General features: G+C 41.3%; 1 protein-coding gene across 1 annotated transcript in view; it reads left to right on the top strand.

The window, feature by feature from the left end:
* Positions 1-21,435, top strand: part of VPS53 (VPS53, GARP complex subunit) — a 135,342-nt gene extending 113,907 nt beyond the window's left edge. Inside the window, exons 14-18 of the mRNA XM_023519263.1 lie at positions 3,483-3,725; positions 5,661-5,808; positions 17,908-17,990; positions 19,160-19,238; positions 21,373-21,435. Coding sequence (XP_023375031.1) covers positions 3,483-3,725; positions 5,661-5,808; positions 17,908-17,990; positions 19,160-19,238; positions 21,373-21,435 — 616 coding nt within the window. The remainder of the gene's footprint in view (positions 1-3,482; positions 3,726-5,660; positions 5,809-17,907; positions 17,991-19,159; positions 19,239-21,372) is intronic.
* The last annotated feature ends 2,173 nt before the right edge of the window (positions 21,436-23,608 follow it).

Raw genomic sequence — 23,608 nt, 5'->3', positions numbered from 1 at the left:
TGCAGCAAGCTAAGATGCCAGGGTACTCTATCCAGGTGACAGAGACTGTCTTTAAAAAAGAAAAGAAAAGAAAAGAAACCAAGTTCTGGATATTGGGTCTACGCATTGCGGCTCAGGTGTTATTGCTTTCAGGTTCTCTGGCAGAGGAAACTAAGAAGTATTATATGTGTAAACATTCGTGTGTATACACCGCACATACATCTATAGCTATCTTTATACTAATTTCAAATTGTATTAAAAGCAATCTCCCGGCTCGGCGCCTATAGCTCAACCGGCTAAGGCGCCAGCCACGTACACCTAAGGTGGCGGGTTCGAGTCCCCAGCCCAGACCCGCCAAACAACAATGACGGCTGCAACCAAAAAATAGCCGGGTGTTGTTGTGGCGGGCGCCTGTGGTCCCAGCTACTTGGGAGGCGGAGGCAGGAGACTCGCTTGAGCCCAGGAGTTGGAGGTCGCTGTGAGCTGTGATGCCACGGCACTCTGCCCAGGGGGACAGCTTGAGGCTCTGTCTCAAAAAAAAAAAAAATAAAAAAATAAAAGCAATCTCCCCAAATAGGTGGAAAGCTTCTAATGGGTAGAGGTGTCTTAATCCCTGCGTCACCTAGATGGGAACTTGACCTGTTATAAATACTCGATTGTACTTGCTTGAGGGCATAGAAGGGACTTGTGATTCCAGTCAGGTCATTGTGCCATGCACACCTTCCTCCAGTAGTCATGTAAGAAGATCTTGTCAAAACTCAGGGTAGTGTTTAATGTCTGGAAGAAACGATAACCTTTTTTTTTTTCAATTGAATTCATTTATGTGTTTTACTTAGATCCCACTGAGCCTTCCACACGGTAAATGCTCGATCACTGTTCGTTTGGATTGTATCATCTATCCAGAACTAATGAACCTTTCCCATTCCCACTGGGGTAACTTGTACTCTTCTATCCTGTGAAACATTGACAACTTATTTCCGAGTGAATTCTATGGCAGTGAAGCATGCTGATGCAGTGTGGAAGATGGAAGGGGAAGGAAGGTTTCCCTGGCTGGTTTAGTTCTCATCCACACCAGAAGACAATGTAAAAACCCACCCGATAAACATTCTGCAAAATGTAGATCTTTCAAGTTTTTTGAAGTGGAATTTTTCTTTATGCTCTGTGGTTGTAATTTTTAATTTATGATCTTACTCATTGGGTTGGCTCTGTTATAGGAAGGAAGTATCCATCTTCTAGGGGAATAGATGAGTAATTAAAGTAACACTTCAGAGCTCTAGGCCCTGTTTTGGTTGGCACTATTGTTTTGGAGATTAGAATCTCTCATAAGAAGACTAGTAGAGTCTTTGCCTTCTGTTACGCGTTCTCTACTGTACCAGCCCCTATCCCATGTCTGCCTTCCCAAGCTTCCATTCTTATTCCTTAGGAGCAAAGAATGGAGATTGATCAGCTAAATATGAATGGAGCACCAGTATGAAGATTAGCCCCCGACATAAGCATGAGGGGTGGGCCAGGGGCAGCAAAAGTAACAGAAACATCATTCCCACCCTCAGAGAGCCGACGATAACATACCTGCAACAGAAGAGTGTCCTTTTACGTTTGTAAACTTCAGCTCATTAGAGGTGACTGGCTGGAGCACTGTCTCAGGAAGGATTCTGGCACTACGAGAAAGATCAGTGAAAAGAGGGCCATCATTAATTAGGCCTGCCAGGATGGGAGAAGGTTGGCATGTTTTTTGAGTACATTACACCCTGACATTGCATAGTAAAGTCTTAAAAAAAAATAAAGTATCAAGGAGTAACAGATGATAGAAGTCCCAGCTGGGGGGCAGGCTAGGGGTGAGTCAAGGTTATATAGGTGAGATGAGCTGAGCTTGAAAGATGAGTGGAGAGGTGGTGGGAGAGGAGAGCATGTTGACCAGGGAGGCACATAGGTGACGGCCAGGAGAAGGTAAAGCAGGGAGCCTTGGAGAGGGACTCTGGTTGGAGTGTGGGGTCAGCTGTGGGGGAGAGCCTGGAGATTTGATGGAAAACTAAAGCAAGGAGCATGGAGCTTGGGGTGGTGACTGTGAAGCTTCCCAAGGTCAGCTAATGAGATCCTTCCCTGCTTTCTGACTATCAACACAGACCCAGACACAGACCCAGCCTAGGCCTGAAGTTCTTTGAGGGTAGAGTGCCTGCATCTGGATATAATAAACTTTCAAAAGCTCTTGAGCAGAATGTCAATTTTCCCCTATTCCTGCTAATTAATGGTGTCTGTGGTTTTCATCTTTTTCTTCCTATTATATAAATACATTTTAAAAACACAGCTGGATTCCTGTAGTCTTAAATAACAACCTAAAAAGGTACAGAATGATAGGGGCAGTGGGGATCCCTCCGATTTTTCACATAGCACAGCTGTGCAAAGAACAATTACTGTAGCCCTGCTGGATTCTAACTAGTGGCAACTCATTATGACTGAGACAAATTGAAGAGTGTTTGAATGGGAAATGGGGAAAAAAAAAACTGTGACCATCCTCTCCACTGTGTCCTGGGACAAGCCTGGAACTGTTCATACCCTCTCTTTTTCTAAGACTTCTTTATAACCTTTGATTCTGGACATTCTAAGGGAAAAACTACATTAAAGGAGAAGGAAAAGAATTAGAATAGTTTTTATAGTCTTTCTTTGTTTAGGCATTTATTTCTTGGACACAGTTAGGCTGGTGATATCTAAATATTTGCTGACTTCATAAACTTTCTGTGTTTTAGGAAGTGCAGTGGTTAAAAACATGAAGTTTAGAGCTAGGCTGGTTGGCTTTGAATCCTGGCTCCCCTGCTTTCTTGCTACTTTTCTTTAAATAAAGAATTTAATTCTTTGAAAATGAGGATAGTAGTTAGTACCTACTTTGAAAAATTATTATGAAAAAGTAAATGAAGTTCAATAGGATGATGGTTATAAAACACTGGCATAATGCCCAGTACATCATAAGTGCTCATAAAATGATCACCATTATTATTTCTTTTGTACAAAGGGGAAATGGCATTAATATGGTAGTAGGGCCAGTATACATACTTTAATGGTGGAGTCTAGGCTCAGCTCTGCCACTAAATTGTGTGACAAACTTTCTAGCACTTAATTTTCCCACCTTTTAGAGGGGCCAGTAATGCCCTATCTTGCTCAGAGGGGCTTGAGTCAAATGTGATAATGAAGTACCTTAAAAATTTGTGAGCTGTAATGCCACGGCATTCTACCCAGGGGGACAGCTTGAGGCTCTGTCTCAAAATAAATAAATAAATAAATAAAATAAAAATTTGTAAAGCAACACACAAATGGCAAATTTTATTGCTGTTGTTATTATAGGAGTAGTGGTGGGGACGAATGATGACCTTGATAAAAATGGATCCAATTTTAAATTTTAAAAGTGTAAGGAATGATTATTCATGCCAGTAATCTATGTACATTTGTAAAACCACGTTTGCTTTATCTTTCTTGTCATGAAATAACATTTCAGGTTTTCTTTTTCCCAGGAACCTTGGAGAGCTGATAGATCGGTTTGTGGCTGATTTCAAAGCCCAGGGGCCACCTAAGCCCAACACTGATGAAGGGGGTGCTGTGCTCCCGAGCTGTGCCGACCTCTTTGTCTACTACAAGAAGTGCATGGTGCAGTGCTCTCAACTCAGTACCGGGGAGCCAATGATCGCCCTGACCACCATCTTCCAGAAGTACCTCCGAGAATACGCCTGGAAAATCCTCTCTGGCAACCTGCCCAAGTGAGTCCTGTTCTTCATGGTCTGAGTGGTGAAGTAAGATCCAAATATCCCTAAATATGGGAATCTTTAAGGAAATCCATTCTGCAGTTGTTTGTTGAACTACTAAGAGTATCAGGGAGGAAAGCTCTCTTACTGAGTTCCCAAGGGTCCAAAACCATTTCCTCTCTAACGACATTCCACAGCTGATGAAGACCATTGGAGGAAATGCCCACTCTGGCTGCCACTGTAGGTCAGATCGTACTGTGGTAGACTTCTGTTATAGGTGTGTCTCATCGACATGGATTCAGCTATAGCTATTTGGCCAAAAAAAAAAGTGAGGTCATAGTGGAAATAACTATTAAATAGCATAAGCAATCTCATTCAACCCTCATTCAATGAGATTGTGCCCTGGAATGGTAATTAGATACTACATCTGAGGAATGAACCTGTTCCTCCCTCAGTCTGGTTAAGTTCCAAAGTCTCTCTTGTGGTATGTGTGTCTTGCTATGCTGGACAGAGCCTAATGTTTAAAGATGTGGTAGGATTTGGGGAGGGGATGTTGCACAGCACAGCTCTTATTTATGGTGACTCTACTGTGTTATTCTGGGACATTAGAATATTGTTATATTGCTTATTACTTAAAATAAGAGGGTCGCTCAACTAGGATTTTAGAGACGTCTTGGTTATATAGCAATTTCAACTGTAGTAGAATAGGACCTGAAGTAATGCTTCTAAATTTAGTATTTACAAATCATCCCCAGGACTTAATTTAACAATTCTAGAATTAATTTTTGTCACTACCACTAAAATCTGTCATATGTGGGAGTTTTTCATTTTGGGGAGGAAATAGGATATGCTCTCCAGGAGGTAAGAAGTAATAGGTATGTTTAACTAATGAGAATTACTTTGACTATGATAAAAATTATTTTTAAATTTCTTATAATTTTTGTCCTGCTTATCAAGATTAATCCCAAGTTTATCACAGCTTAGAAAACACAGAAAAGCACAAAGAAGAAAATAAAAATTGCATGTAGTCTCATCAGCTAGGGAAAACATCTTTGACTTTTTGGTATTTTTCCATTTTTTCTTTTTTATGTATATACGTATAATGTGTATGATTTGCATGCCTTTGTTTAATAAAATTTAGACTGTACTGTTTATCATGTTATAACTGCTACTTTCACTAACCCTCATCCTATGGGCATTTTCTCATATACATTAGTAAGTGTCCCAACAGTAAACAATGGCACACCCAGTTGGGATTTTCTCACTGAAGAAACTATTCAAAGAAATGGGGGCAAGGTGAAAAGAACCAAGAGAGGATTCTAAAGCATCCAAATACTAGTGGGTAATGAAACTACCTCAGAACTCACTCAGGAGCTAGGGCCACCCCCCCCCCCCCCACACACACACACACACACACACACACACACACACACACACAAACAACTATAGTCATAGGAGGCCGAGCAATGCTCTTTGGTCTCTTGAGGCAATTAGGGCCTTGGGCAGGAGCTGTGTCTTAACATTCACTTAATGTCCGCCTCCACAAGTCACATGTAAATTCCTGCGCAGACTTTTCCTCACTGAGAATAGTGGTTGTGGAACCAGCTTCCGTGCTGTGATTGACCCTAGATGAGTTCTGCATACCAGGAAATGCCAAGCTGAAGGGAGAGGCGGCCCAGCAGCCTTCCCAGAGGGTGTCAGGTTATCACCCTTCACATGACTAATTACCGGCTGACTCTGGGAATTGTCTCTTCCTATTTCTGATGGTGAGAGAATCTAAACAGATGATAGTCAAGGTGAGGTCAGTAGGAAAACCTCATTGTATGAGGTTTTATTTGGGCTTTGTCCAGCCTTTCCTTCCCCGTTTTCTTTGTCTTCAAATGTGCAGTTTCCAGTTCAGGAAGCAAATTAGAAGTGCTAGTCTGACTAGTTCCTGTTCCTGTTCCTTAGAACCACAACCAGCAGTGGAGGGCTGACCATCAGCAGCCTCCTCAAGGAAAAGGAGGGCTCAGAAGCGGCCAAGTTCACCCTGGAGGAACTCTGCCTCATCTGCAGCATCCTGAGCACGGCAGAGTACTGTCTGGCCACCACCCAGCAGGTGAGCCATCCTGGCTGCCCACACACCACCTGCTTTTCCTGAGCTATCTGGGCCACGTAGCTCAGTAAGTAAGAGTATGAGCCTAACCAGGCCACCTATAACCTTGGGTAAACCAGTTGGCCTTCCACAGAGGAAGACTCACTGTCTAGCCAGAAGATTGCCCAGGCCTGTTTGAAAGGAGATGGGGCAAAAAAGCATGACTAGTCTCCTCCCTGGAGTTGTGTAAGCCACTCAGAAGGGATGACCTCTGGAAAGTAGGTCAGTAACACTGTCTCCCATATGAGAGAATAGGTAACAAACTTGGTGATACTAGGGCCCAGCCTTTGATGGTAGTGAGTCATTGGCACTTATTCCATTCTCAGATGTGTTACTATAGCAAAGCAAAATCTTTTGGGTTTTTATGTGCTTCCTATTTTTTTTTTTTTTTTGACAGAGTCTCACTCAGTTGCCCTAGGCTAGAGTGCTGTGGCATCATAGCTGACACCAACCTCAAACTCCTGGGTTCTAGTGATTCTCCTGCCTCAGCCTCCCAAGTAGCTGGGACTGTAGGAATCTGCCACAACACCTGGCTAATTTTTTCTATTTTTAGTAGAGACAGGATCTTACTCTTGCACAGGCTGGTCTTAAGCTCCTGAGCTCAAGCAGTCCACCGCCTAGGGTTCACAGAGTGCTAGGATTACAGACCTCAGCCACTTTAGTAGCCTATGTGTTTCCTATTTATGTAGCATTCTTAATCTGCCCGAACAAATAACCATTGTGTGTGATGCTGACGTTCAGGAGCTGGGAAGCAGGAAAGGATGATGCCTTTATTAGAGCCCTCTAAATGGCGGTAGTTCAGCAACAGCAGACTGATTTAGCAGAAGGAAGACCGAGAATAACTTTCTATTTACCCTTAGACGTAGGATTAAAAGTTCCTTTTCACATTTGGTCTGGGAGTCACCTAAGGCCAAGAGGGAAAGAATTTGTTCTTATACCCTCTTTGTATTTATTATTTGCACATATTTATTAAATAGATCATAGGAAGACAATCATAAATGATAGTTGAGACAATATACCTTGGACCTTTTTTGCGCCAGAGTGAGAACATAAGAGGCCGAATAGGAAATATGCCCACAGAAGCTCCACAGCTGAGGGTAAGCCAGCCAGAGGCAGAGACAGTAGCATACTCTCTTTGGGCATCTGGTCACATTGAGTTATACAGGGAACAACCTGTGAAAGTTTGGCCTTGGAGTCAGAGGCAGCTATCTGGTCAGCCCCAAGCACTCCTAGGACTGGATAGCGGTATCTGTGTGTACCTCCAAGGCAGGAGTCCCAGTGTTCTTTGATAAAGAAATGTGTTTGCCTACTCTGTGTGTGTGCAGAAAGATAAACTTACATACAAATATAGCATTTTAAAAGTAAAATAACCACAGTAAAAAAAATAATCAATCTTAATCTCATCCCTCTCAGATAATCATATTAGAAATTTAGGGAATTGTTTTTCAATCATTTTTCATAAACATAGTTCTATATATTGTAATCTTTGTTCCCTTATATATCCTTTTATTGTTATTAGTGTTGTAGTGTTAGCATTTTTCCTGTTGCTAAATGTTGTCATTAAGCCATTGTCTATGGCCATATAATATCCCATTAAGGGGCTATATCATAAATTATATAGTAATATCTCTAATAATTGTTTATGCTGCTTCAAATTCTGCTTTATATATATAATCTTACAGAGAATGTTGTTCTGAATATAGCATCTTAAATGATTTGCATTATATTTTTTTATTTTTTGAGACAGTCTTAAGCTGTTACCCTGGGTAGAATGCTGTGGCGTCACAGCTCACAGCAACCTCCAACCTCCAACTCAGGCTCAAGTGATCCTCTTGCCTCAGTTTTTCTATTTTTAGTAGAGATGGGGTCTCACTTTTGCTCAGGCTGGTTTTGAACTTGTGAGCTCAAGCAGTCTACCCTCCTCGGCCTCCCAGAATGCTAGGATTATAGGCGTGAGCTGCCGCACCTGGCTAGTTTGCATTATTTTTCTAGAACAGATTCTTCAGAAATTCTTTAAGTATGAATGGATACTTTTATTTAAAGAATTTTTTTTTTACTGATTATGAAAGTAAATGCATTCTTAGCACCTATATCATGATCTCTAAATACCACTTTTCACTAAAAAGAACTAGAAATTCCTATAGACATAACTAATTACAGTGGGTCATAAAATGAAGACTGTGTCATACAAAACCCAAGAAAAATGCCAGAAACATTAGTGTCATCTCAAAAGACTCAGAAACTGTAGTGAGTTTAATTGTGCCCTCTCCCTAATAAGTTCAAGTCCTAGGCCCTATTACTTACAAATGTGACCTTACTCGGAAATGTGGTCTTTGCCAATGTAATTATCTCAAAATAAGATCAGCCTGGACTTAGGATGGGCCCTTATCTAATGGCTGTTGTTCTTAGAAGAGGAAGAGATTTAATACACAAAGACAAAGGGAAGAATTTCATGTAGAAGTAGAGGCAGAGATGAGAGTGACAATGCATCTACTAGCCAAGGAACGCCAGAAATTGTCCAGCAAACACCAGCAGCTAGAAGAGAGGCATGGAACAGTCTCAGAACCTCCAGAAGAGAGCAACCCTGCCAACACTTTGATTTCAGACTTCTAGCCTCCAGAACTGTGAGAGAATAAACTTCTATTCTTTTAAACCAACAAATTTGTTGTATTTTTTAATAGCAACCCTAAGAACCTAATTGGCTCCTGCATTAGGCTCTTAGGGTTGCTATTAAAAAATATCATATGTCATATGTCAAAATGGGACATATCAATATCAGTTTATATCCATGAGAATATTGACTACAATGGATTGAAAACATCAACTATGTTTAAATCCATTTTGTTATAGTGATTTTTCTTAATTCACTTATTGCTTTTGAAGATGCTGAGTAACCACTGATATGAATTAAAACTGATAATTAAAAGAAAGTTCTTACTCTGCCTTTTCTATGTTATATGTACCTCAGGACAACCAAATCATTTACAGTGGGAAGTATGTCTTTATGGCAGAAGTTGAGCTAATAATGAAGAAGAAAAGAGAGTATCATTCTTTGTACTTCCTAATGGAACAATGAATCTGGGCTTTGAGCATCAATGGCTGCTAACATCACAAAAAGAGAGACACCAAACATTATGTATCTCCTGATAGAAGTACATAATACCATCAATGAAGTACTTTTCTGGAAAAAAAGACCCTGAATCAGATAAGGTTTTTACATCTACCGTGTTTCCCCCAACATAAGACCTACCCAAAAAATAAGTCCTAGCAGGATTTCTATGCATTTGTTAAATATAAGCCCTACCCTGATAATAAGACCTAGTGATAGATCCTAGCCATGCATTTTGGCACGGAGAGGAAGACATCCCCTGAAAATAAGCCCTAGTGTGTCTTCTTGAGAAAAAATAAATATAAGACAGTGTCTTATATTTGGAGAAACACAGTAACTACCAATTTATAGGAAGTAAAAGGGGCAGAGGAAAATGCCAGTTAATACCTATGGATGCAACCAGCAAAATCCAAACTGTGGAAAAATCTACAGGGCAAAAAACCTGTTTTCTTTAGGAAAAAAATTGCAGAGAGGTGAAGAAAAATAGAGAAACTATAGAGACTTAAGAATCTGAGCAGCAAAGAATTAGAAAATAAAATTTTTAAAACAATGCTCATAGGGCCAGGCACAGTGGCTCACACCTGTAATCCCAGAATTTGGGAGGCCAAGGCAGGTAGATTGCTTGAGCTCACCAGTTTGAGACCAGCTTGAGCCAGAGCAAGACCCCATTTCTAAAAAATAGCCAGGTGTTGTGGCAGGTGCCTGTAGTCCCAGCTGCTTGGGAGGCCAAGGCGAGAGAATTGCTTAAGTTTGAGGTTGCAGTGAGCTACAATGCCACAGCAACTCTACCAAGGGCAAGAAAGTGAGACTCTGTCTCAAAAAAATAAAATAAATTAAAAAGCCAGGCTCGGTGGCTCTTGCCTGTAATTCCAGCATTGTGGGAGGCTGCGGTGGGAGGATTGCTCGAGCTCAAGAGTTTGAGGCTTGTCTGAGCCAGAGTGAGACCCTGACTCATGAAAAAAGTGGTAAAACCCAGCTGGGTGCCAGGTGAGCACCTGTAATCCCAGCAGCCTTGGAGGCTGAGGCAGCACGATGCCCACAGTCAGAGTCTGAGGTTGCAGTGAGTTACAACACCACTATACTCTGTGCAGGGCACAGGGTAGAACTCTGTTTCAAAAAAAATAAAAAATAAAAAATAAAAATAAATTAATTCATTAATTAAAAAAATAATGTCAATATATCAGTATTGGTTCATTAATTGTTTTTCTTTTTGGTTCATTAATTGTAACAAATATGACTATTAATATATGGGGAAATGGGCTTGGTGCCTGTAGCACAGTGGTTATGGTGCCAGCCACATACACTGAGGCTGGAGGGTTTGAATCCAGCCTGGGCCAGCTAAACAGCAATGACAACTGCAATAAAAAATAGCCGGCATTGTGGCTGGACCCTGTAGTCCCAGCTACCTGGGGGCTGAGGCAAGAGAATTGCTTAAGCCCAAGAGTTTGAGGTTGCTGTGAGTGGTGATGCCACGGCACTTTGCCAAGGGCAACATAGTAAGACTCTGTCTCAACAATAATAATAATAATATGGGGAAATGGATAAGTAGTTTATAGGAACTATCTAAACTAGCTTTTCAATTTTTCTGTAAAACTATTCTGAAAAGTATAGTTTAAATTTTTAAATACTGTTTATAATAGCAATTTAAAACATCATTTTGTAGTTTGAATATGTCTCCCAAATTTCATTTATTGGAAACATAATCCTCAATGCAACAGTGTTGAGAGATGGGACCTTTATGAGGTGATTAGGTCATGAGAGAATAGGTTAATGCAATTATCTCAGGAGTGGGTTAGTCATCTTCACAGAAATAGGTTCTGATGTAAGAATGAATTCGGCCCCCTTCTTCTCTCTCTTGCCCTCTCTCACCCTCTGGGCTTCTGGCATGGGATGATATTGTAAAAAGGCCCTCCCAGGTGCTAGCACCTTGATACTGCACTTCTCAGCCTCCAGAATTACGAGGAAAAAATGTCCTTTCTTTATAAATTACCCAGTCTGTGGCATTCTGTTGTAACAGCACAAAATGGACTAAAATGTATCAGATACCTAAAAGTGAATTCAAAGAAAGACACTGCTATGGTTTGTATATGGTTTATCCCCACAAATCTCATACTGAGGTTTGGTCATCAACATGGTAGTGTTGGGAAATGGTGCCTTTAAGGGGTGATTAGGTTGTTAAGATGGATTAGCATGTTTTTCTTGTAAGACTGGGTAAGTTCTCTTGGAAATGAATCTGTTTTTTTGTGGGACTGGATTAGTTACTATGAGAGTGGGTTGTTATAGAGACTGCCTCTTATGCTGTTTTTATGCATACCCTGTTACCCTTCCATTCCTTCACCATGTGAGATGCATCGTGAAACCCTAACCAGGAGCCACAGATGTGGTTGCCCAGTCTTGACCTTCCCAGCATACAGAACTATGAGCCAAATCTCTTTTCTTTATTAATTACCCAGTCTTGTGTATTCTATTATAGCAACGCAAAACAGACTAAGTTAGACATATAAGACCTCTACCTGAAAGTACAAAATGTTGCTGAGTGAAATTAAAGATATGAATAAATAAAGAGGCATACCACGTTCATGGATTGGAAGACTTTGTTGTTAAGATGTCCATTCTCTAAAATGATAGATTCAACACAGCCCCTTACCAAAATTCCAGAGGGCTATTTTGAAAGAAAGAAGCAAGAAAAATTTACAGAGAAATGCAAAGGGTCTAGTAACCAATCTTGAAAAAGGAGAAAAAAGTTGGATACACTGCCTGCATTCAAGACTTACTATAAAGTTATGGTAATCAAGACACCGTTGTGTTGGTGTAATCATAGGCAAATAAATTAATGGGACAGGATAAGGAACCTAGAAATAGACCCAAGTATATATGGTCATTTGATGTTCCACAAAGGTGCCAAGTCAGTTAATAGGGAAAGGGAAACCTTTTCGTGATCATGTGGTGACGATGATTATATATATGGAAAACAACATCAACCTCTGCCTTACTCTATCTAGAAATTCAAAGTGGATCATAAACTGAAATCTAAAGCCCAGACTCATAAAACTTCTGGAAGAAAAACACAGGAAAAGATCTCCACAACCTTGAGTAAACAAAGATTTCTTGGTCAAGATATAAAAAGTAGGCTTAGCACCTCTGGCTCAAGCGGCTAAGGTGCCAGCCACATACACCTGAGCTGGCGGGTTTGAATCCAGCCTGGGCCCGCCAAACGACAATGATGGCTGCAACCAAAAAATAGCCGGCATTTATGGCAGGCACCTGTAATCCCAGCTACTTGGGAGGTGGAGGCAGGAGACTCTCTTGAGCCCAGGAGTTAGAGGTTGCTGTGAGCTGTGATGCTATAGTACTCTACCCAGGGTGACAGCTTGAGTCTCTGTCTCAAAAAAAAAAAAAAAAAAAAGATATAAGAAGTACTACCTATAAAAGAAAAAAATGTTCAATAAATTGGCTTTTATCAAAAGTAAAATTTGCTACAGACTAAAAAAATATTTGTATCACATGTAACTATTAAAGGACTTTTGTATCCAGGATATATAAATAACTCCTAATAATCAAAAAAGGCAAACTAGCCTGAGCAAAAGCAAGACCCCATCTCTACTAAAAATAGAAAATCTAGCCTGTTGTGGCGGGCACCTGTAGTCCCAGCTACTTGGGAGACTAAGACAAGGGTATCACCTGAGTCCAAGAGTTTGAGGTTGCTGTGAGCTAGGATGCCACCACATTCTACTCAGGGTAGGATGAGACTCTGAGACTCTGTCTCAAAAAATAAAAAGGCAAACTACCCAATTTAAAATGAGGAAAAGCCTAGAACAGACATTTCACAAAGGAAGATACACAAATGTCCACTAAGCAAAGGCAAAGATGCTCAATATCATTAATCATCAGGGAAATACAAATTATACTGAGAGCTATAGCTATTAGAATGGCTGTAAAGTAAAAAAGAATAAGAATATGGACAGATATAGAACAACTGGAATTCTTATATACTGGTGGCAGGAATGTGAATGGTATAATACATACATATAACCATTTTGGAGTTTGACAGTTACTTTTTAGAGACAGAGTCTCACTTTGTCACCCTCAGTGGAGTGCCGTGGCGTCACAGCTCACAGCAACCTCCAGCTCTTGGACTTAGGTGATTCTCTTGCCTCAGCCTTCTGAATAGCTGGAACTACAGGTGCCCGCCACAACACCCGGCTATTTTTTTTGTTGCAGATTGGCCAGGCCCAGGTTTGAACCCACCACCCTTGGTATATGGTGCCCTACTCCCTGAGCCACAGGAGCCACCTGAGTTGGACAGTTTCTTAAAACACCTTATAACCTGACCTAGGAATTTTTTTTTTTGAGAGTCTTACTATGTCACCCTCAGTAGAGTGCCATAGCATCACAGCTCAGAGCAACCTCAAACACTTGGGCTTAAGCGATTCTCTTGCCTCTGCCTCCCAAGTAGCTGAGACTACAGGCACCCGCCACAACACCTGACTATTTTTTTTGGGTGGGAGTTTTGCTGCAGTTGTCGTTATTTTGCTGGCCTGGGCTGGGTTCAAACCCACCAGCCTGTGGCCAGTGCCCTACTCACTGAGCTGAGCCTGACCTGAGAATTTAATTCCCAGAGATTTTCCCAAGATAAATGAAAACACACCACAAAAAGTTATAGACAAGAATGTTTATAATAGCCCCATTCAGAACAACCCCAAATTAGAAGCAATCTAAGTGTCCCTCACCAGGAAAACAGATAAACAGATTGTGTTATAGCCAGACAATCAGTAATACTACTCAACTACTGATATACACAGTGAAATGGATGAACTTCAGAAATGTTATGTTAAATAGAAAAAGCCAAACATCAAAGAATACATACCGTATGATTCCCTTTACAGTAGTCCCCCCTTATCCATGGAGGATACATTCCAAGACCCCCACTGGATGCCTGAAATTGCAGGTAGTACAGAATCCTGCATATGGTACACTATGTTTTTTCCTATGCAGTAACAAGTGGCCAGTGGATAACTGGACATATTTGTGGAATTTTCCATTTAATGTTTTTAGACCATGGTTGATCCTGGGTAGGTGCAGCTGTGGAAAGCAAAACCACAGATAGAGGGAGACTACTGTATATGGCATTCAAACACCGTACAGGCAAACCCAATCTGTGGTGATAGAAATCAGACCATGGGCATGAGGGTGGAGTTGACTAGAAAGAGGCAAAGGAGCATGAGGGAACTTTCTAGGGGCATGGAAATGTTCTGTATTTTGTTATAATTGGTAATTACATAGGTATATGTGACTGTCAAAATTCATCCAACTACACACTAAAGATCTGTGCATTTTTTAAGGCTGAGCACAGTAGCTAACACCTATAGTCCTAACACTCTGGAAGGCTGAGGCAGGTGGATTGCTTGAGCTTAGACGTTCAAGACCAACCTGAGTAAGAATGAGATGCAGCCTTTAAAACTAGTTGGGTGTTGTGCCAGGCACCTGTAGTCCCAGCTTGGGAGGCTGAGGCAAGAAGATCACTTAAACCCAAGAGTTTGAGGTTCCTGTGAGCTACAACACTGTAGCACTCTACTGAGGTTGATAAAGTGAGCCTCTGTCTCAAAAAACAAAACAAAATTAATTATATCTCATTTTTTAAAAAGAGACTTAGGAGACATATCAACCAATTGCCAAGTATGGTCTTTATCTGGGTCCTCATTAAAACAAACTATTTTTAATGAATAAACTATGCTTAATCATCTTTATGTCAATTTTAATTGCCCAAATATTTTATAATTATACTGTTGTACATGCTTAAAAACTTTTTTTAATGAAAGCACTATAACCCACCTAATGAAACATGCAAAAACATCTTAATTTTAGGGACGAAATAGTCTAGGTATAAGAAGTTATCAGGTTTTGAATCTAAAACAAACTATTTTTTTTGTTTTTTTTTTTTTTTTGAAACAGAGTCTCACCATGTCACCCTTGGTAGAGTGCAGTGGTATCATAGCTCACAGCAACATCCAACTCCTGGGCTTAGGTAATTCTCTTGCCTCAGCCTCCCAAGTAGCTGGGACTACAGGCACCCACCACAACACCCGGCTATTTTTTGTTGCAGTTTGGCCAGGGCCGGATTCGTATCCACCACCCTTGGTATATGGGGCCGGCACGCTACCCATGAGCCACAGGCACCACCCAACAACAAACTATTTTTTTAAACATAAGACAAGCCAAAGGCAGCACCTGTGGTTCAAAGGAGTAGGCGCCAGCCCCATATGCCGGAGGTGGTGGGTTCAAACCCAGCCCCAGCCAAAAAAAAACTGCAAAAAAAAAAAATAATAATAATTAAAATATTTAAAAAAAAAAAAAAAGCGAAGTACAGTGGCTCATACATGAAATCCTTGCACTTTAGGAGGCCAAAGCAGAAGGATCACTTGAGCATAGGAGTTTAAGACTGGCCTAGGCAGCATAAGATGACCTCGGCTCTACAAAATATTTAAAAATTAACCAACAAGGAGTCCCAGCTACTCAGTAAGCTTGAGCCCAGGAATTTGAGGTTGCTGTGAGCTACGACACCGACACCACCACTGCACTCTAGCCCAGATGACAGAGCAAGACCCTGTCTCAAAAAAAAAGAAAAGTAAGACAATGAGGGAAATGTGATCACTGACTAGATATGTGATGATTGATATTAAAGGAATTATTGTTAATTTTTTTAGGTGTGGTAATACTATTGTGGTTATGATCTTTTTAGGAGTACTTATCTTTCAGAGATACGCATTGAAACATGTACAGATGAAAGATAGAATGTCTACTAGCATTTGCTTAAAAATAAGTCAAGGCCTGGGAGAATAGGTGAGAGTATAAACAAAATAAGACTAGCCATGTAACAGCAGTTGGTGACTCTGGTTTGATACATTGTACAGTATTTTTGTAAATGTTTGAAGTTTTCCCTGTAAAATAGTGTGAGTCATAGGTACTCTTAAGTTTCAAATATTAGAGAAACATATGTAAGGGATAAAAATTCCCCATCATCTCACCCCTTAGAATAATGACTGTTAATCTGTTTAAAAATGTGTACCCTCCCAAACATCTTTTGTTGTGTCTTTTTAAATAAAAATATGCCCATACTGTTCCTGCAACAAAGCAACATTGTTTTGTTTTCACCTGAATCGTGGGCATCTTTCTATGTCAGCATTACCTCAGCCTTTTTAACACCCGCATGGTATGTTCCATTCATTCTTTCAAGAGATCTTTATTAAGCACTTATTAAGTGCCAGGTTAATTATCAGTGTTAATTAACAGTGGTGAATGGAGTAAACATGTTTCTTTCTGGCATGGAACTTAGAACTAATAGGGGAGTCAGATAATAAATAAATAAGCCAGCCAAGATGTAGCTTCACTTTTGCGGTATTAGGAAGGGAACAGATGTAGTTGTGTTAGCGTAAGGAGTTGCCTGCCGAAGCATAGCCCCAAGTGTTGGGAAGGAGGCTGGAAGGGTTGGGAAGGGAGGGAGCTGGTTAGGAGGATGAGCAGCTTAGGGAGAGGAGGAGACCCTGGGGCGTCCCGGAGACTTGCCTAGCAGGCAAGGCAGAAGAAAGTAGGAAGACAAGGCCAGATTATGGGTAGAGGTCTGGATTTTCTTTTCATTGTCATGGGAAGAAGCCTCCGAAGAGTTTAAGCCTTAGTAGCCTATGCCGTAATATGTTCCGTGGATACTTTGTAGAGCTACCTGTACATTGTCTCCAGTTTCTCAGTTATATGAAACAGCACTGGAGTGTGAGCCTTCCGAGAACACGGTCTTCATTCTTTTGTTCTCTCCCTTATTCTGCTATGCAGTGTGGACAAAGTAGACTTTAGGTGAATATTGGTTGAATTAATGAATGCCACATAGACTATTTGTATATCTTTGTACATTATTCTTATTTCATTGAAGTACATTTCTGGATGTGAGTTGGTGATTTAAAGATTGTATATATTTAAGTCTTTGGTTTCTTAATAAGTTGCCTTCTGAAAAGGTTGCACTAATTTTCACACCCCTAAGAGCATTTTTAAAATGTAAGACAAAACATTAATTATCCTTAGAGTTTGTGTAATAGGTTTAGGAGTGCCAGATTAATCAGTTCCCGGGGATGTTTTTGGGTATTGACAATTTCTGGTCCAATTGTATTTTTCTTTGAGGCTGTAGGAGGACATTGAGTTGTTTCTATCCCAGACTGCAGGGTCATGAAAGCAGGGATGTTAACAAAGTGCTGGGCCCATAGTAGCCCCCCCTCCATTTTTTTTGAGACAGAGTCTCACTTTGTCACCCTTGGTAGAGTGCTCTGATATCATAGCTCGCAGCAACCTCAAACTCTTGAGTTCAAGTGATCCTCTTGCCTGAATTTTCCATTTTTAGTAGTGATTAGGGTCTCACTGTTGCTCAGGCTGGATCTCGAACTTGTGAGCTCAAGGGATCACCCCTTTGGCCTCCCAGAGTGTTAGGATTACAGGCGTGAGCCACTGCTCCTGGCTGCACACCATGTTTTAACTGGTTTGACTGCCACTTACCACCAAAGGTTTACAGTGTTGATGGGCAAGTCTGCAGTTTATGGTATAGTAACTATCTTAAAATTAGAGTCTTCTTTTTCCACATTGCTGAAAGGGAGGCAAAAAAAAATTAGAATCTTTTCAAATATAATGATATGAATTATAAACGTGTCATAAGAAATAAGTACAGCACGGTGGTAAAGGATCCAGGTTGAAGGAAGTTTGACTATCTTGGGTAGGCACCTCCATTTTCCCATCTGTAAAATGGGGATATTAATGGAACCTTCCTCATAGGGTTAGGAGAACTAAATGAGTCAATGCATCACGTGTGTCTAGAATTGCACCTGTATCATCAAACTCAATAAATGTTAACTATTATTATTACCATATTCTTTTGGATAATCATTAACTGTGTTGCTGTTTCTCTCGTTTTCTAACAGCTAGAAGAAAAACTCAAAGAAAAAGTTGATGTAAGTCTGACCGAACGAATCAATCTGACCGGAGAAATGGATACCTTCAGCACGTACGTACCTTGCACGTGTATTTGCTCAAAGCCTGCCCTTTCTTCTTAACAAAGTGGCAGATCACTACATGGCCTAAGAGGGTTCTAGGGCCTTCTGTTGGATCAGAATTATTCTTCACTGGTTGCTAAGAAGCAGCATTAGAATTGATGCCATCATCCTTTTAGCTTACAGCCTCTTCGTTGTTGCACTATCTAGAAAAACCAAGCAGAAGAAATTGTCCCTTGTCCATCCCTGATCTGTCCCGACCTAAATCCTCAGAGAGTCAGGCCCACTTTCGGGGTTTTAGAATATATGGCATACATGGCCTAGCTTTAGCCATTGGGGATATAAAAATGTGTGCGTGCGTGTGCACATGCTTGTGTGTGTGTCTTTAACGGGCAAGGGAGGTCTGTCCAAGAAGTTCAAACAATAAAGCCTTCTTGGACTATTCTTCCCCTGTTACACGTATTACCTTATAATATTTTCGTTGTGGTCAGTTTAAATTCCACTGCCATTAAATGACATAGGCATGGGCCAAGCCTCAGGTTTCACACTAACCACTTATTGAGGAAAAATCAAAATTCTCTTCTTAGCTTATTTCTTCCCCCTTTCTTAGCTTTCTTTCCCCTTCAGTTCTAAATTAAATGTTTTTGGGAAACAGGTACTTTTAGAGGACAGCGTGAAGAAGGGCCCTGGTTGGTGGTGATTAGGGAGACTAACTATGAAATTCCATGTCCTGATGGTACAGGACCCACCCAGATGAGACCAGGACAAGAAGGCCAGGCATGGTGGTTCATGCCTATAATCCTAGCACTCTGGGAGGCCGAGGCAGGTGGATTGCTTGAGCTTATGAGTTCAATACCAGCCTGAGCAAGAATCGAGACCTTGTCTCTACTAAAGATAGAAAAAAACTGAGGCAAGAGGATTGCTTGAGCCCAAGAATTGGAGGTTGCTGTGAATTGATGATGCCACAGCATTCTCAAGGTGACAGCTTGAGACTCTGTCTCAAAAGAAATAAAAAAGACCAGGTCAAGAAGGAGCCACACTTCTCCTCCATCATCATTAATTAAAGCTTGAGATTTTCTGATGAAATGATGAACCTAATTTTTATACATTTGTGAAGGGCTGTGTTAGTTATGTAAGCAGTCGTGTGTTAAGTCGTGACCACAATAATTTGTTTGCTCTGCAGTGTCATCTCCAGCAGTATTCAGCTTTTGGTTCAGGATCTGGATGCCGCCTGTGACCCTGCCCTGACTGCCATGAGCAAGGTAAGATTTTGAGAAACGTCTGCTTGCCAGACTTCTACGCGTGGCCTGAGCTAGACTTCCACCTGTAGCTTCTTCAGGTCTTCAGTGCTTACAGTACCAGCTGACAAGAGAATGGAAAGACCTCCTGGGGTCCCCAGAGCACTCAGTTTATCTTGCATCTGAGGTCAAATTGCTTGTCCTTTTAGAATGAGACAGGAAGAAAATGTGTATGCTGAGTATAAAGGAGATGTTGTCTTTGATTAGCATCTGACACATGCCTAAAAACCTTCGTGTGGTCTGGCCAGAATGGGTGTTTGTGTTAGTGCCTAAGGCTGAAACTTCTGATTCATTCTTCATTCTTGCCCACTGAGAGGTTTTTCCGACTTTCTGAGCTCTGGGGCCAGTTGAAGATTATTTGATCTGGTTTTCTAACATTATGGTGGCCCATCAGCCAGCTCTTGGCCCTCAAGTCCCCTCCTTTGGCACTTCCTAGGTTCTATCTTGTGTTGCTATTTTTGGATTTTATGTGTCTGTGCCTTTTCTTCCTCCCAAAAGAATATAAGTTCCTTAAGTGCATGAACCACATCTTATACTATTCTTTCTCTTTCATATTGCCTTGAATGTAGAAGACTCTCATGTATGTTGAATTAGCTGGAAATAGGCAATTCTTTATAATTTCTAAGACTGAATAACATGAAGCTGCCCACCTTCTGGAGCTGGGGTTGGCAAACTATAGTTGGTTGACTAAATCTGGCCCACTGCCTGTTTTTGTAAAGTTTTATCAGAACACAGAATGTTAATTCATTTACATATCATCTGTGGGTGCTTTTGTACGGCAGTGGTGGAACTGAGTAATTAAAACAGAGGCCAGATAGCCCACAAACTGAATTTTTTAAAAAAGTAAAATATTTACTTTCTAGCCCTTTACAGAAAATTTTGCCAACACCTATTCTCGAGTCATAGACTCTTGTAACGTTCTTGTAAATTCTGGAGAAAGAACTTCTCTGGGGCATCCTGGCCAGAGTCACAGTGCCGGGGAAAGAACACTGACTTTGGAGTGAGACAGAGCTAACTCTTCCAGGTTCTCCTTTGGGGATGCCAAGCAACTGACTTAACCTGTCTGAGCCCAGTTACCTCCCTGGGGCCCACATATCTGCCTGCCATAGTTATGAGGGCAGGACATGAAGAAAGTGACTGACTGGGCTGACGCCAGTCACATGACACGTGCTCAATAAATACATCTTTTTCCCTCCTGTCAGGAGGAGTGGCTGTGTCACAAGGTTGTGTAAGCAGACGTTTGGTCTGAATTTGGTTTTGCAGTAGATTGTAAATATTTAACAAAAATAGGATTAAAACCAAAACGTGGGCTTTGGGGTCTTATGAACTCAAGTGGCAAGTCCTGAACTAGCTGATATCAACACAGTTTCTGTTCAAAAGTCTGATCCTTTCACCACTCAGGGGCTGATAGGCATTTCTAGTACTCTCGGCATTTCTAGGAGGACACTCTGAGCATGCAAATTGAGGCTAATCCATTTTGTTAGAGGAACATGGCTCTGAGGATTCATTTTGCAGGCTCTGATTATCCCCTCGCTGCTGGTAAGCGTTCTCTACATCCTGAATGTGATCTTTTCCAGCTGCCATCTCTCCTGAACTGCCACACACTTTAGATTGGAATTCAGCTGGTAAAAGAATTTTTACATTTACTAAAGGAAGAATGGAATTTTTTTTTTTCCAATAAAATAGCAGTTGGAAGGGGGTTAACGCTCCAGGTGTTGCTTGTATGAACCGTTGGTTCATTAGGTAGATTTCTCTCAGACGCACCCCCCGCCACTCTACCCTCCATTTCTCCCCCAGACCCACACCAGCAGATATTAACGGAGACCATAACTCCAGAATCTTTTGTTTATATCATAGGAAAACCACAGACTTGGGAACACAGCAGCTGGGAGGCCGTTACTTTTTGTCTGAGTCTTCTGTAGTTCTAGCAAAATGAAACCCATGTGATGGGGACAAACAAGCCAAGTGGTCACAAATGGATTCAGCATACGCTGTTATTTGTGCCTGCATCCTGTTTTGTGTACTCTCTTCTAGGATTTTTTAAAACTTTTGTGATAATGATTATTTCTGTCTCTGTTTCCATCATTTTTGCCACTAGTTGAACAGTTCAGTACTCTACCCAGCACAGCCCCGGGAGTGGCGAGGCTCGGGGAGGCATTGACCTTACGAAGGTGTTTAGATTCCTGTAGGTGAGAGGCAAGAGAGGTGCGAGATGAGAGTAATGCCCAGATACCTAGAATACAAGGTGTAAGGAAATCAGTTCCATAAGAAAAGTATAAAATACACCCTCTTTAATAGAAGGGAGAGTTCATATCTAGGTGGGTTGCAGAGGGAAAGCCTTCATAAAGAAATGGCATTCAAAATAGGCCAGGGCAAAATTGGTTTTAGTTGTTGTTTTATTAAGACTGCATCTCACTCTGTGCCCCAGGAAGAGTGCAGTGGAGTTAGCATGCCTCACTGCAAACTCAAACTCCTGGGCTCAGATGATCCACTTGCCTCAGCCTCCCAGGTAACTGGGACTATAGCACCCACCACTGCTCTTGGCTAATGTTTCTATTTTTAGTAGAGATGGTGTCTCGCTTTTGCTTAAGCTGGTCCCAAACTCCTGAGCTCAAGCAGTCTGCCCACCTTGGCCTCCACAGTGAGAAGATTACTGACTTGAGCCACCACACCCAGCTCAGGGCAAAGCTTTGAAAGAATTTGTGATTGGGAGGGCATTTCAAACAAGGTCACAATGTCTGCAAAGGTTTGTGAAGTTAGGAAAGCTCAGAGTTATGCTGAAACTGCCTGTCTCATTCAACATGTGAGGGATTCCACAGGGCATTCCACTCAGACTTACTTAGGCGAGATTGGAAACTGGGCTTCCCTCAAGGAGTTTCTACTCTGCGGAGGAGAAAACTGAGAATAAGCAATGTGGTAAATTAAATGCATTTTATGAATGGCAAGAAGGCTGGGCAGTGGCTCACGCCTGTAATCCTAGCACACTGGGAGGCCAAGGCCAGCAGATCGCCTGAGAGCAGGAGTTCCAGCCTGAATAAGAGTGAGACCCTGTCTTTACTAAAAACAGAAAAGTTATCCAGGCATTGTAGTGCATGCCTGTAGACCTAGCTGCTTGGGGACTGAGGCAGAGTGGTTGCTTGATCCCAGGAATTTGAGGTTTCTGTGAGTTGTGATGGTACCCAGGGTGACAGGGTAAAACTCTTTCTCTATATCAAAAAAAAAAAAAAAAAAGTTCGCCACATTGATTGACTCATCCTTTCACAAAGTTTTCTTTTTGTTTTTGGTAGTATACAGTGCTGTTTGATAGCATTTTTTCCACAGTAAAACTCAAAATGGGAGTCAATTCTCTGAAACCCTGTCACTCCTTCAACTAAGTTTATGTACTGTTTGAAATCTTTTGTCTTTTCAACAGTGTTCACAGCATCTTTACCAGTAGATTTCATCTCATGAAATCCCTTTCTTTGCTCATCCATGAGAAGCAACTCCTCAGTTACTAGTTTTATCACAAGATTGCAGCAATTTGGTCACATATTCAGGCTCCACTTCTAGTTCTCTTGTTATTTCTAACACATCTGCTGCTAATTCCTCCACTGAAGTCTTGAATCCCTGTCACCCAGAATAGTGGGAATGAGCTTCCAAACTCCTGTTAATGTTGATATTTTAACCTCTTTCTCTGAATCATGAATGATGAATGTTCTTTAATGGCATCTAGAGTGGTGACTTTTTTTTTCTTTCTTAAAGAGACAGAGTCTCACTTTGTTGCCGTGGTAGAATGCCATGGTGTCACAGCTCACAGCAACCTCTTGGGCTTAGGCGATTCTCTTGCCTCAGCTTCCCGAGTAGCTGGGACCATAGGCACCCACCACAATGCCTGGCTATTTTTTGTTATTGTTGTTGTTGCAGTTGTCATTGTGTTTTAGCTGGCCTGGGCTGGGTTTGAACCCGCCAGCCTCGGTGTATGTGGCTGGCACCCGACTCCTTTCTATTAATAGAAGGTTTATACATTTACCTTGCCGGATCCATCAGAGAAATGTATTTGTTAAATAATGAGGCTCGAATGTTGAAGCAACACCTTGTTTTACATGGATGTAGAATGATTCTTGTACATCTCTACCTGAGCTGCTGGATGACCAGGTGCATTGTCAGTGAGCAGTACTGTTTTGAAATGAATCTTTTTTCTGAGCAGTTGATCTCAGTAGTGGGCCTAAAATATTCATTTAACCATGGTATAACTATATGCTTTCTTTTTTTTTTTTTTGAGACAGTGCCTAAAGCTGTCCCCCTGGGCAGAGTGCCATGGCATTACAGCTCACAGCAACCTCCAACTCCTGGGC

The sequence above is a fragment of the Otolemur garnettii genome, unplaced genomic scaffold, assembly GCF_000181295.1.
Source record: "Otolemur garnettii isolate 467f Iridium unplaced genomic scaffold, OtoGar3 scaffold00166, whole genome shotgun sequence".
Lineage (NCBI taxonomy): Eukaryota > Metazoa > Chordata > Mammalia > Primates > Galagidae > Otolemur > Otolemur garnettii.
This window is presented reverse-complemented; position numbering and strand designations above follow the sequence as displayed.